This window comes from Moschus berezovskii, chromosome 12 (assembly GCF_049115385.1).
Source record: "Moschus berezovskii isolate FMDL1 chromosome 12, NW_MosBer_1.0, whole genome shotgun sequence".
Lineage (NCBI taxonomy): Eukaryota > Metazoa > Chordata > Mammalia > Artiodactyla > Moschidae > Moschus > Moschus berezovskii.
This window is the reverse complement of record NC_142471.1, coordinates 92,532,115-92,547,549: the sequence shown is the minus strand read 5'-3', so window position 1 is coordinate 92,547,549 and position 15,435 is coordinate 92,532,115. Positions and strand designations below refer to the sequence as shown.

Sequence of the window (15,435 nt, the reverse complement as noted above, 5' to 3'; positions counted from 1 at the left end):
TTCCCACTGGCTGGCTGCTTTACACAGGCTAATGTATATGTCTCCACGCTGCTCTCTCGATTCGTCCCTCTCCCCTCCGGCCCCCGCTGTGTCCACAAATCTGCGCTCTATGTGTCTCTATTCTTGCCCTGCAAGTAGTTTCATCAGTACCATTCTTTCTAGATTTCATACATATGCATTAATATACAACATTTGTTTTTCCCATTTCCCACTAACTTCACTCTGTATAATAAGTTCCAAGTCCATCCACCTCACTAGAACTAACTCAGATGTGTTCTTTTTTATGGCTGAACAATATTCCACTGTGTATATATATATATATATATACCACAGCTTCTTTATCCATTCATCTGTCAATGGATATCCAGGTTACTTCTACGGTCTCGCTATTGTAAATAGTGCTACAATGCACTTTGGAGTACCTGTGTCTTTTTAAATTATGGTTTCCTCAATATATGCCCAATAGTGGAGTTGTTGGGTCATATGGTAGTTTCCTTCTTAGTTTCATTCTTAAAGAACTCTCCATACTGTTCTTCATAGTGGCTGTATCAATTTATATTCCCACAAACCCTGTAAGAGGGTTCCCCTTTCTCCAAATCTTCCCCAGCATTTGCTGTTTGTAGATTTCCTGACAATGGCCATTCTGATGATTGAAGTGAAGCAATAACTTCATTGTGGTTTTGACTTGCCTTTCTCTAGTAATGAGCGATGTTGAGCATTTTTCAAAAGGCCTGGACTGGGATGACTGAAGGCTGGCCTTTGGGTTAAGGCTTGCAGGAGCTTTCAAAGACAAAGCCTGGGGAGGATGGACACAGCCACAGTCGCAGTTAACTAACTTCCTGTAATTCTCTTTTCAAGCACACCACGCAGACTGAGAAGATAAGCAGGTGCAGCAAAGAAGCGGGCAGGACAGGCGTAGGCGTGTGTGTGTGCGTGTGTGTGAGTGTGTGCATGTGTTTGGACTGGGGAGTCGTCCAGAGGTCGCATGGGGGAGACCTAAGAACAGGCCCTACTAACTGGAAAGCCTTGATTCATCTGGCCACTGCTAGAGGCAGAGACCAACGCGGATCCGCACAGCTGTCCAGACCCCCGGAGAGCCAGTGACTTCACGGTGCGCACACACGTGCACAGATGCGGACGGAAGGTACAGTGGGGTCGGGAGGCAGAGTCAGATGTTTCCACATGTGCCTGCACCAGCTTCTTACTAAGACAAAAAGGTCAGAGGAATAAGCATACAATTGAGAAATGCAAAAGAAAATACCATTTAAGAAAGAAACAGCAAAGAAAGCACAGGAAAAAACTGCCTGTACAGAAAGGAACCTGCAAAAAGGGGCAGAGAACTGCTCTCAAAATTCTCAGAAGCACCACTGACTTAAAGTAACAACAACCATGTTCGTGTATAAAATAATAATACTAAGTATTATTTATTAAAAATAATGATTGAAAGAAAGTAGCCAATTAGCCGCCCTCTGTTTATTTCCAATTTTTAACATCAAAGCCTCTGACCTTAAATATCAAATCTCAGTCTTGAGAGTCACTGAGCTGAGAAGTCACAGAAAACAAAACAGTATCTTTAATGTGGACAGACACACATGATAACGCAATCATCATGCTTTGCTTGCTCAGTCGCTCAGTCATGTCTGACTCTCTGCGACCCCATACTGTAGCCTGCCAGGCTCCTCTGTCCATAGGATTTCCCAGGCAAGAGTACTGGAGTGGGTTGCCACTTCCTCTTCCAGGTGATCCTCCCGACCAAGGGATCAAACCCACGTGCCTGCACCTCCTGCATTGGCAGGATGATTCTTTACCACTAGGGAAGCCCCATCAAGCTTTATACATAAATAAAAAAATAATTTGAGGATGCAACTCTATAGAGAAAAAGAGAAAGGTGTTAGTCACTCAGTCATGTCTGACTCTTTGGAACCCCATGGACTGTAGCCTGCCAGCCCGCCTTGCTTGCTCCTCCGTCCATGGGATTCTCCAGGCAAGAATACTGGAGTGGGTTGCCATTCCTTTCTCCAGGGGATCTTCCTGACCCAAAGGACTGAACCAGGGTCTCTGTATTGAAGGCAGACATTTTACCATCAGAGCCACCAGGGAAGGCCCAAAGAGAAAGAAAGGGTAACCCTTAAAATTCAGGCCGTTCTCTTTTGAATGAATCAAATGTGATTCAGTCCATCGAGGTCAGGTCTCAGGAGGATCACAGGCCCCCGCTTCCCGAAGGGTCCACGGACGCAGCCCCACGGTTACTCACCACGTCCTTCCGGTACAGAACCTCAAGGATGTTGCTGAGCAGCTGGCAGCAGGCTTCCAGATCTTCCTGTCTCTCCAGATGGTACTTGAGCTGATCTGTCATCATGGGAAGCAGGATCTCTCTGCAGTCTGCAGGGGACACCGGGTTACCAGTCAGCAGGAGACCCACCAAGACGCAACTCTGTTTGCTAGAAGCTTGTTTTCCTAGCCTGTGACAGGGCATGCTGCACTCACACTCTCTGCAATGTGAAACTGACATCTGGAGGGAGTCAGACCAGCCGACTAGGCAGAAATCACTTGTTTTCTTATCAGCGAGTTCACACACACACACTCACGTGTGCACACATCTGTGTTGTCACTGTACAAACACAAGATGACAGTTAACAAACACACGCATACGGACACGCATTCACTTGCCTCCCACAGCGCGCACGTCGATACAGACGCAAACAAGCACGCGGCGATTCTAACTAATGTTCTGTGCCAAACTATGGATTTCCTGATGGGCCACTTTAAAAGAAATACTTGTTAAAACACATATGATTTGAATTACAACTATTCTTGTTGTTTCCTAAGAGGACCAGAGCATGGTTCCTTTCTGCTTCCATACACCTCCCAAACATTCCTGAGCTTGGCCAGTTCACAACTCACTAACTTCCACGCTTAATGTTTACTTGCTCAGGGACAACTTTCTGCTGGATTCACACCTGCAGAGGACAGTCTCCAGAGGGCTGAGAGCTCAGGCTCTGGAGTGAGGTCGTGTGGGTTTAGATTCTGCTGCTTTCCGTGCAGCGTGCTTTTGATCAGGGTACAGCTCCCAAAGTATAGCTCTAAAAGGAAGGGGGATGCTGGCGTCCAAATATCAAAGATAATTTGGGTTTTCATTTATTTTTTAGATAGGACCATGGAAAGAATGCTCAGAAAAATCAAAGAAAAAGAATGAACTAGACACAAATAAGATCGTAGATGAAATGTTGATTATTAAATGTCTCTTCCTATTGGGGAATCCCATTGAACTCCAGCACATCCACCCTCCAACATGAGCGATCTGCTGACAACACCAGTTCTGATGGTGAAACAAGCTCAGCCACTGTCGTTCTCTTTAAAATGTGGAGCACGAGAGAAAAGACAGCAGAGCTTGTAAACGGTAAATATCTCACGCTTGTTTTTAGAATTTTACATTTTAGGACTTCCAGTGTTAATGATACATAAAGGCATGTCTTTGCATTAATGTTTTCTGAGTTTTTTAATATAAAGAAAAAAAATGAGCCTGCAACATTGGAAACATTCCTGAAAGTATGCAGAGACCTGCTTAGGAGATTTTGCCAAGAAGTAGGGGCTTCCCTGGTGGCTCAGATGGTAAAGAATCTGCTTGCAGGAGACTTGGGTTTGATCCCCGGGTAGGGAAGATGCCTTGGAGAAGGGAATGGCAACCGACTCTAGTATTCTTGTCTGGGAAATCCCATGGACTGAGGAGCCTGGCAGGCTACAGTCCACGGGGTCGCAAAGAGTCGGACACGACTGAGTGACTGGCACACATGTGCGGTAAAGACCTTGGGATGGAAGAGGGAGGTAGGTCAGACAAGGAGATGCAGAAAGAGCCCACATCCTTCTGCTCCTTCACTTTCCAGGGGGCTGCACGTAGGAAGCTCATGCTAAGGCTTTTTCAAGCACGTTTTTAATTTTTATTGGAGGCTAATTATTTTACAATATTTTATTGGTTGGTTTTGCCATACATTGACATGAATCCGCCCCGGGTGTACATGAGTTCCCCCTCCCGAACCCCCCTCCCACCTCCCTCCTCCCCTTATCCTCCCTCTGGGTCATCCCCGCACACCAGCCCCGAGCATCCTGTGGCATGCATCGACCCTGAACTGGCGATTCGTTTCACATATGATAATATACATGTTTCAATGCCATTCTCCCAAACCACAAGCTCCGTTTTGATTTAATCCACAGAAAAGGAACTGATATCAACTCCATTTTTCCAGATGGAGTTTTCTCCAAAGAATATATGAATATATGCATTTGCGTGCTGATGCCACCATTACAGGAATCCACACTTGTGTGTGTGCTCAGTCACTAAGCTGTGTCCAACTCTTGGGGACCCCACAGACTGTAGCCCACCAGGCTCCTATGTTCACGCGACCTCCCAGGCAAGAATACTGGAGTGCGCTGCCATTTCTTCCTCCAGGGCATCTCCCAGGACAGGGATCAAACCTGCCTCTCCTGCATTGCCAGGTGGGTTCTTTACCACTGAGCCACCAGGGAACCCAACAAATACTTAGGCAGAGGTAAGTCAGAGATGCTAAAGGGCTGAGCATCTTCCGGGCAGAGGCCGGTGGGCTTGGGAGCACAGCACAAGGAGAAGGCGCTTTCGCATGGGGACTAGGATAGGCTCTCCTCATCATGGCTCCTGGACGTCAGGAGCCGTCACATGATTCCTTCCCCTTCCCACCCAGCCCTTCCTACGACATCCGTGGTGAACACCCAGTGCTGCAGAGAGCATCTCCCCCAAATGCCACCACCCCTTGAACTCATGACAGAAGAGCTCCAAAGCGGAGCTGGGCCTCCAGCGTAGGAGAGGGCACAGGCATCACAGAGTCACCCCAGGACAAAGTCAGTCCAAGGGACAGGCCACAAGATGACCTCATGGCAGTGAATCCAGCCTGAACATGCAGCTGCCCCAAATGCTGACCCACTGCACACAAAAACTCCACAGGCATCCCAAATCCAACGTCTTACTACAAAATCCTGAGTTCACAAGTCGTACCAGGCTGCAGTAGCTCTGTTGAACTTAACTGCAAAACAACATCCAGTGCAGGGCTACACTCCAGCTCCCAGAAACCAAGGGGCAGGGCAGGGCCCTCGGCCAAGCCGTCTGAGTCCAGCCCTGCCTGCGTTCATCCTCAAGGTCCAAGTGGAATATCTCCAGCTGGAGTTCCCCTTCCCTCCCACCTGAAACACATCACCAGCATGACCACCCTCAGTAGATGAGCCCTCAGCCACCCCGGCCACTTGGTCATCCCCAACAACACTGCCACCACCGTTATGGAGTTAAGTCTAATTTCCAAGTAGGTGGCGAAGGAAGAGCCACGAGAAGCTGAGCAGGCAGAGACAGGTGCTGACCACACGACCAAGGAAAGCATGACCTTGGAGGCTGAGCAAAGCCAAGCTTGGGAGGGACCCCACAGCAGCAGCAGGCCGGGTGGACTTGCCAGGCCAACGGGGCAGCAGGGCTGTGTCCACAAATGATCCTAGAAAATCAGAGGAACACAGCCCTGGACTCAGAGATGGCTGAAATGGCTCCTCGGGATCTGGCAACCCAGAGGCGCTGGCCGCAGTCCGTGCCATAAGACCCCATGTGTCTGTCACACCAGACAGGCAGGGTTGGACTTCACCATCCTCCAAATAATCAAGTGTGTCTGTCATGTCAGAATCACTCCAGGGTGAGGGAAGGGATGACTGTCCTGTCCATCTTCTTCTGGGAGAGATGCCGTCAACCATTCCTGGCTCCTGGTGCAAACGCCCACCTGCCACCCAGCCCAGAGCTCTGTGATAGCTTTGCTCGTTCATTACCCAGCCTCTTTTGAGGAAAAGGGACCAAATTTTGGACACTTTGCTGCCATTTTGTCATGTTTAAAGATTCTCATCCTGTTAGTTTCTGAGAACATAAAAAGCCATTTGTTATAACCCTTCATGGGTCCATAGTATCGAGAGATACTATGGAATACACACGGGATGATTTCAACACCCACAGGATAACTGTGGTTCTAACCTTATCATTGCCGCCCACCTCTGGCTGGTCAAGATAAAGGGGGCCATGGGGATAAGCCTACCTCACCAAGAGGATGGAACAAGACCACATGAGCAGGGCTTTGGGAGGGCCCAACACTCCTGTCCAGAGGACCACCGCTGGCCCCTGACCACATGCCCATCACAGGACCAGATCACTGGGAAGGAGTGGCCACATGCCCGGGGCTTCCATACAGGCGCATGGACTACAAGAGGCATCTCCTGCAGGCCTCCAAGGACAGAGGATCACAGGGCGGCCGCACCTTCAAAAGCACGACCCAGGCCTCCCCACAGAGAAGAGTGACGTCCCAGGTCCTGCAGTGGCTGCGAGGACCACAGCTGGAAGCAGTCCAAGTTTAACTGACCCACCTTTCTGGTGACCCATGACTGGCAGGCCCCAAGCCAGGCCCCCGACAGACCTGGGGACAGGTGGGCCTCTGGTGCCAGGTCTCAGACTGCTGGCATTTAAGACTGGCTCTGTGACCTGCTTGTCCCTCCTGGAACAGTCTCTGTTAGAGGCGAGGTCTGCCTCTCATCCATGAGAGGAGCCCCTGCACACGCACTAAGGCCTGACAGTGGAAGTGTGTGTTTGTGTGTGTGCACGTGACTTCCTGCACATGTGTGGGCAGGCATGCATGTGCTCAGGTGGAGAAGTGCTCTCTTCCCAACAAGACAGCCGCACAGGACCTCGGTCCACAGTCCTTTTCATGGTTGAACCCAGTGCTCTGCTTGTCTGAGGTGGCGAGCAACGACGTGCAGCCAAGGGCCACTCTGTCCCATCCTCAGAAGACATCGGGGCAAAGCCGTCACTGCAAGATCCCACCTGCCTCTCCGGGGACTCAGCTGCACTGAACAGCATCCAAGCCGATCCCAGCAGCAGTGCTCAGGCTCACGTGTACAAGCACTGGCGTGTGTGCGTGTGTGCATGTGCGTGTGTGTGCACTCACACAGGAGCGTAGGTCTGGGTTCTCTGTAACTGCAGGTGCAGAGGATCACAGGAGGCGGTCTGCAGCGAGAAGCAAGTCTGCCTCCTGGTGCAGCCCCAGCCACCTAGCAGCCCTCCCCACCCAAAGCAAAGTGAAACTTATTTTACAAAGGATACCACAGACTCTGCATTTACGCTCCTTGCAGCTTTCTCAAGAAGTGGCGGGACCAAGTTGGCAATAACACTAAAGATCCTGAAAATTTTTCTAAGTCAAAACAAAACATTAGGAGCATAGAGGAAGGTACCCCCCATATACAACCACTCACACACACACACACATACCCACCCATACACTCACACCTGCAATGAGCTGTTTTAAAGCATCAGACATGCATCTGGCAGTCAAGGAGGAGGAATTCCCTGTCATATTCTGACTGTCTCAAATCAGTGACCCCAGTAACCTTCTCCATGAATAGCATACCATTTCTACGCAAGATCAGTGCCTATATTCCCACTTGGTTCAGAATGGATGTCCAGCAAAGCTGACAATTTCCCCATTCAAAGGAAAAAAAGAAAAACAGTCAACCAAACAAATACTGAAATTAAAAAAAACACACTTTAAACCAACTACCCATAGATCAACACACAGAAAAAAGCTGTGACCAATACACGACTGAAGCCTAGGAACCTGGGTCAGTCTACTTGAGTTTGTTTGTTCGCTTTTTCACTAAAGTAGAGTCAAGTTCCCTATGATGAAAAGGACATCTTTTTATGGTGTTAGTTCTAGGAGGTCTTGTAGGTCTTCGTAGAACCGTTCAACTTCAGCTTCTTCAGCATTAGTGGTTGGGGCATAGACTTGGATTACCGTGATACCAAATGGCTTGCCTTGAAAACGAACAGAGATCATTCTGTCATTTTTGAGATTGCATCCAAGTACTGCATTTTGGACTCTTTTGTCGACCATGATGGCTACTCCATTTCTTCTAAGGGATTCCTGCCCACAGTAGTAGATATAATGGTCATCTGAGTTAAACTCACCCACCCCCAGTCCATCTTAGTTCACTCATTCCTAAAATGTCAATGCTCACTCTTGCTATTTCCTGTTGGACCACTTCCAAATTACCTTGATTCATGGACCTAATATTACAGGTTCCTATACAATATTGCTCTTTATAGCATCAGACTTTATTTCCATTACCAGTTTATTTATGTATAAGCAGAATACATCATGAGAAATTCCAGGCTGGATGAACACAAGCTGGAATCAAGATTGCCAGGACAAATATCAATAATTTCAGATATGCAGATGACACCAGCCTTATGACAGAAAGCAAAGAGGAACTAAAGAGCCTCTTGATGAAGGTGAAAGAGGAGAGTGAAAAAGCTGGCTTAAAACTCAACATTCAAAAAACTAAGATCATGGCATCCGGTCCCATCAATTCATGGCAAATAGATGGGGAAACAATGGAAACAGTGACAGATTTTATTTTCTTGGGCTCCAAAATCACTGCAGATGGTAACTGCAAACATGAAATCAAAAGACGCTTGCTCCTTTGAAGAAAAGCTATGACCAACCTAGACAGCATATTAAAAAGCAGAGACATTACTTTACCAACAAAGGTCTGTTTAGTCAAAGCTATGGGTTTTTCCAGTAGTCATGTATGGATGTGAGAGTTGGACCATAAAGAAAGCTGAGCACCGAAGAATTGATGCTTTTGAACTGTGGTGTTAGAGAAGAATCTTGAGAATCTGTTGGACTGCAAGGAGATCAAACCAGTCAATCCTAAAAGAAATCAACCCTGAATATTCAATGGAAGGACTGATGCTGAAGCTCTAATACTCTGGCCACCTGATGCAAAGAGCTGACTCCTTAGAAAAGACCCTGATGCTGGAAAGCATTGAAGGCAGGAGGAGAAGGGGACAACACAGGATGAGATGGTTGCACAGCATCACTGACTCAATGGACATGAGTTTGGGTAAACTCCGGGAGCTGGTGATGGACAGGGAGGCCTGGCGTGCTGCAGTCCATGGGGTCGCAAAGAGTTGGACACGACTGAGCGACTGAACTGAACGAGAGTTGGTTTACGATGATGTGTTAGTTTCAGCTGTACAGCAAAGTGGTTCAGTATACATTTGTCTATGAACATTTTCAGTCTCTTTTCCATTATAGGCTATTATAAGATATTGACTGTAGTTCCTTGTGTTATACAGCAGGTTCTTGCTGTTTATCTATTTTATACATGAAAGTGTGCTTCTGCTAACCCCGAGACTCTCAGAACAGAAAACAAATTTATAGCTGACAGAGGGCAGGACGAGCGGAGGGATGAATTGGGAGTCTGGGACGAACAGTCCAATCGATTGTGGAAAAGCCTTGTGGTCTGATTAAAGCTCTGTTTACCCATGCACATAAGAAAATAATAACATCTACCTGTCTCACTCTTAGCCTTCAATCTTGGGCAAGTTACTTCAATTCTTGAAGGCTTAATTGTCCTTCTCTGCAAATGGGCGTGCTACTGTTAACCCCTGAGGCTTACTGTGAGACTCAAATGATGGAATGTGTGTATCTGACAAGTAGTCAGCATTCAGTCAAGGGCAGCTGTCAATAACTGTACGGAAATAATATTATTCTGCAAAGTCAGCTTTTCCAAAAAATACACAGCAAAAACTCCTGCCTTAGAGTCTGTTAGTCAATAGGGTAGCCAGTGAGCCCTTAAAATACAGCTAGTTCCACTGACGAGTAGAATTTTCAACTTTAGTTAATTTCATGTAATTTTTTACATTTAATTTTTTAACTTAAATGTAAAAAATAGATACCTGATTCAATTCTTGGAAACAACTATTTGGAACAACGGAACAGCATGGGTATATGAATCTCCTTTCCTGTGGTGAATTTTATTAAATGTGAAAAAAATACAGATCAAGAGTCTGTGGCGAAAATTCAGCATTCAAACTGAGATATGATATACATGTAAAAACCACACTGGATTTTAGAGAGCTCCTATGGGGAAAAAAAGAGTGTGCAACATGCCATTTGTAATATTTAGATCAAGGTCATGTTGACATATTTCAGATGAAACATATTATTAAAATTAATTTCACCAACTGTCTTGTACTTTTTTTTTTTACTGTGGACTGTATAAAATTATAAATTGCGTATGTAGCTGGCATTCTATCTCTGTTGGACAGCGCAGTCTGGGAGTGTGCTAGGAAGCAGATGTTGGAGGCCTCCTGTGCGATTTCTCATTTTAATGAACTAGTGTTCAGCTCTGGAAGGAGAGTCAAGGCCACAGCTTTCTCCTGGCTGATGGTCTTCACACAGACGTGACTGCAGGCCTCATCGATGCCTGTTAGTCTGCGTCAACGCACAGAGCTGACCCACAAGCGAGGCAAAACCCGGCAGCACAGCTGTCCTGGCTTTTTCCTGCCATGCACACAGTGAACACTGACAGCCCCGCCCAGACAGCCAGGAAGGCCCAGACCCCTCGCAAATCAGCCATGGGGATCAGAGCCCTGCAACACACCAGCCAGCCTTCCACACCCGCTTCCCCAGTGCAATCCGCTCTGATTACAGACAGCAGTAATGTGACATCTGCCCATTCTCAGCTGCGCAGGCTGAAGCCATGATGATTAATGCTCTGGTAATGGGCACAGAGCAAAAAATATTAATCTTTATAAAAGGTATTCAACAGGCATCATCAGCTTATAAATGTCCAAGGAGAATATCCGTCTATAACTCCAATACAGCTCTACATCAAAGCAGGATACAAATACGAGAATGAATCTGTCTGTTTAAAACATTCATTTTATGAACACTGAATAATGTGCTTCTTAATTTTTAGTTTGGTCACATTAAACAAATGATCCATAAAGTGCGTTTAATAACCTTGAGCCTGTTACACAGAACTAAGATCCAGATGAATACTTTTAATGAGAATTAAACAGCAAGAGTCATATAAATGGGGGATGCTTTGCTATCCATCTTTTTCAGACAATCATCCGATTTTTCAACAATCTAAGAACTCTGTACCCACATGATTCAATTTGTTCAAATAACTCTCTCGCTCTATACAAATCTTCCAGTGCCAGAAATGTGGAACACAGAGCCAGCAATGGCCGGGATCACAGGAGCAATCTATTCATGTCCCAGCTGTACAGACGTGAGGACAAGCAGCCAGTGTCGGGACCAGGCAGCAGCTGAACTAGAATGAGATGTCTGATCCCGAAGCCAGATGACTATGCATGTAAACGTGTGTAAACATGTATGATGCAGGTAACTTTACATGTCTAATGCAGATTAAATTTCTCCAAGAATCATTTGAATTTGCTTTAACTAAGTTGTGATTATTAGCAGTACCAGCAGGGTAAATTCACATCAAGTAACCCTGAGCATATCAGTTTCCCTTTCTGAACTTTAGATCTTGGTCTGTGAAATGGAGTAAATACAACTGCCCTCCTCTGTGTTTCTATTCCTACCAACAGGCAGTCCCTTTGCAAGAATTCTGGTCAGAGGATTCTCAGCACCACTTGGCCAATTGCTGAAATAATCAGAAATAAGATAATCTGCCTGTCAGCTCTGAGGTACCCAACGTCACAAAACTTTAATTGAGAGAATGACAGAGCAATTAAAAGTATCTTGAAAACTGGAAGGGAACAGGGCAAAATACAGATTTCAGAACAAGAGAAAAAAAAGTTGGTCAAAGTTATGTCTTCTTACTGAAGCCAAAGGGCCTTGTAAAAAGTGTGTCATCTTTTAAAGAAGGGAGAGGTAGCAGATATTTTGTATCCTTCAGTTCAGAGAAGTGTAATCAGAGAGAGTAACCGTTCATTAATATTATGTTGCTGTTGTCAGTCACTAAGTCACGCCTGACTGACTGCAATCCCATGGGCTGCAGCACACTAGGTTCCCTGTCTTCCAGCATCTCCCAGAGCTGCCCAAGTTCATGTCCACTAAGTTGGTGATACTATCTAACCAGCTCATCCTCTGCTGCTCCCTTCTCCTTCTGATTAAATCTTCCCCAGCATCAGGGTCTTTTCCAATGAGTCAGCTCTTCACACCAGGTAGGCAATGTATTGGATCTTCAGCAACAATCCTTCCAATGAATACTCAGAGGTGATTTCATTTAGGATCGACTGGTTTGATCTCCTTAAAGTCCAGGAGACTTTCAAGAGTCTTCTCCAGAACCACAATTTAAAAGCATAAATTGTTCAGCAAATTCAGATTCTAATAATAAATACCTTATCAAATGAAAGAAGAATCACTGGAGAAAAATCTCAAATGAGTCCCATTTAAAAGCAGACCAAAAAAAAAAAAAAAAAAAAAGGCAGATGAAAATATTAGTAAGACTCAAGCAAAATGCCAGGGAAGACAGTGTGGAAAGTACTGGTCAGACCAGGAATTTGTCCTTTGGATAGAAATACATCAGGGAGGTGTCTCAGGCCCTTTGAGAGGAACGCCAGTCCTTGGGCAGAACCGTACTGTGTGGAAGATGAGGAAAGACAGAAAAACGGCGCTGGGGAGTTGTGTGCATTCATTTACCCGCGAGTGTGAAGGGAGCCAAGAATACAGGTCTTGGCCTGTGCAGCCCAGCACACACTCTTCTACTAGTCGTCCCAATGATGAGCTATATGGTTAAAAAACAATGTCCAAACCTTATGGTCTGTCCCCTCCATCCTAAGGGAAAGACTATGCCCCCAGGGAGGAGTTTATGCAACAGAAAAAAAAAAAAAAAGCAGCATCTCAAAGAGAACCCAGCAGGTTGAGCTGAGGCTCCTCCAACTGTCCCAGGCAACTGTGCCATGTCCCAGCTGTGCCATGTAGGCAAAATGCGGGAACATGAACTGGGGAGACTCAGGGTCCTAGTGAGTGTGACTCGATAAGGGACGATCAAGCCAGCCTCTTCTAAGATTGCTCTTTGGGCCAATAATATCAAGCAACAGGGACAGAAGTTCACTCAGAGGTGAGTGCAGAACAGAGGACCAATAGACTATCGATAAAGGTTAGACCAACTACACCCTGAGGAACTTGACACCACCAATTTAATCACACAGAAAGAAAGAGAGAAGGCTAGGAAAACTCCATAAGCACACGAGCACAACGCCACACGGCTTATGTTTCATCTATGTATGTGCTTATTTATTCACATACTTGTATTTTATCTTGTTCCATATGGCAATTGAAGTGAATTCAGTTTTCAGAATGCATTACTCCTACAGTGGACGTGAATCAGCTTAAGAGTAGGTAATGGATTTGTAACAAGGAAAGTCCTTAATCAGCACCATGGTGGTGGACAGCTCCCTGCCTAGGATGCAGCTTACTGAGTACAACTTGCCAGTTAACTCCTGGGTGGTTATCTGTAAATTACGAAAATTACTCTTTACCAATTAAATATTTTTAAATGGCTATGAAGCCTCTCAGAGGACTCAAATGTGCTCACCAACAGTCCTGAGCACATGGTAGGTGCTCAACAAATTATAATGGAATTTAAATGGATATAATTAAGAAACTGAAATTGAGTTAACCCTCCCAGAATCATTAAACCACTTCTAAAAGGCTGCCCTGTTTTAACAAGTGATGTTTTCAAAAACACATACAACAAAAGCTATAGAGGGACATACTGAATCAGGGATGAAAAAAAATACACTATGTTACAGATAAAGATTAAAATTTTCTCAGGGCATGAAAAAACGGAGAAAATTATATTTATATCCCATCATTATTTAAGAAATTAGTCTTTGGGTTTCACAGCTGGCAATGTTCATTAGAAGTCTTCAGCACAACTATCTAATTAAAGTACTCCAGAACGCTACACAAGTGGTACAGCAAGTAACTGCCACACAAAACGAGACCAAACCCAAGTGTTCTCTCTGCGTAACATCCGTCAAGTTAACAAAGCTGTGACAGAGTGCTTCTGGCTTTAAGATCCCTTTCAGTGAAGAGAAATCTCTTGAGATTTGTTTATGGATCCAAAGCATCAAGAAGGTATATTTTACTACAGGTCTGTATTAAACACACAGTTTCCCTTTCTACCATTTAAAGCATGACAAACTGATTAACAGGGTAATTTCTTAGAGATATAAATTTTCTATTTTGGATGGAATGACTATGAAAACAGTCTAGAAGTCTGAACTCGATAATTCCTACTAGGAGTCCCACTAGGCATCTGAGTCTCTGCCCTCAGACTTTCAAGGGTTGCTGTAACTAATGTTTTCACCTCTGCTTGATAACTGGAAGACTCAATCACCTGAAAATAAGAATGAGGGAAATAATTTTTAAGCACTCTGCTGCTGCTGCTGCTGCTAAGTCACTTCAGTCGTGTCCGACTCTGTGTGACCCCATAGACAGCAACCCACCAGGCTCCCCCGTCCCTGGGATTCTCAAGGCAAGAACACTGGAGTGGGGTGCCATTTCCTTCTCCAATGCATGTAAGTGAAAAGTGAAAGTGAAGTCGCTCAGTCGTCTCCGACTCTTAGCGACCCCATGGACTGCAGCCTACCAGGCTCCTCCATCCATGGTATTTTCCAGGCAAGAGTACTCTAGGCCTACACTTTAAAGAAGCTCTGTATTACTCAAAAATGGAAGACAAATGAGGTTTGATGAGGCTGATGAACACTGTCTAAAAGGAGCCTATTCGTTATATTGAAGGACAGAGCCACAGGAATGGCCAGAGAATGAGGGAATGACACATTTTCCATTCCTCCTTACTGCTAGATTCCAAACTTCAGGGAAAAAAATAAAAACAAAGGGGTCCCAATGAACAGTAAGCTAAAGCCAAAGTAATTCACCAAGAGTACTAAACCAAACTACTATCAAGACTAGAAAGAGAGAGTCTTGCCACTAAGTCTCCAAATCTTTATTCTCCAAACCTTACTACCCTGCAAAAACAACTTATGACACAAGGTAAGTATATGTAAGTTCTAAAGGAAATACTGTTCACAGGGTTCTCAAGGCAAGAATACTGAAGTGGTTTACCCTTCCCTTCTCCAGTGGACCACGTTGTCTCAGCAGGCCTTACAAATAGCTAAGAAATGAAGAGAAGCAAAAAGCAAGGGAGAAAAGGAAAGATATTCCCATCTGAATGCAGTTTCAAAGAATGAAAAGGAGAGATAAGAAAGGCTTTCTAAGGACTCAATGCAAAGAGATAGAGGAAAACAATACAATGGAAAATACTAGAGATCTCTTCAAGAAAATTAGATATACCAAGGGAACATTTCATGCAAAGTTGAAAGGGCACAATGAAGCACAGAAACGGTATGGACCTAACAGAAGCCAAAGATATTAAGAAGAGGTAGCAAGAATACACAGAAGAACTGTACAATAAAGATCTTCATGATCCAGATAACCATGATGGTGGGATCACTCACCTAGAGCCAGACATCCTGGAATGTGAAGTCAAGTGGGCCTTAGAAAGCATCACTACGAACAAAGCTAGTAGAGTTGATGGAATTCCATCTGAGCTATCTCA

At 45.2% G+C, this 15,435-nt stretch overlaps 1 protein-coding gene across 2 annotated transcripts in view; it reads right to left on the bottom strand.

The window, feature by feature from the left end:
- DOCK1 (dedicator of cytokinesis 1) overlaps window positions 1–15,435 on the bottom strand; it is a 570,880-nt gene that overhangs the window by 345,727 nt on the left and 209,718 nt on the right. For both annotated transcript variants that reach the window (XM_055424405.2, XM_055424406.2), the window contains exon 26: window positions 2,255–2,382. In XM_055424405.2, coding sequence (XP_055280380.1) covers window positions 2,255–2,382 — 128 coding nt within the window. The remainder of the gene's footprint in view (window positions 1–2,254; window positions 2,383–15,435) is intronic.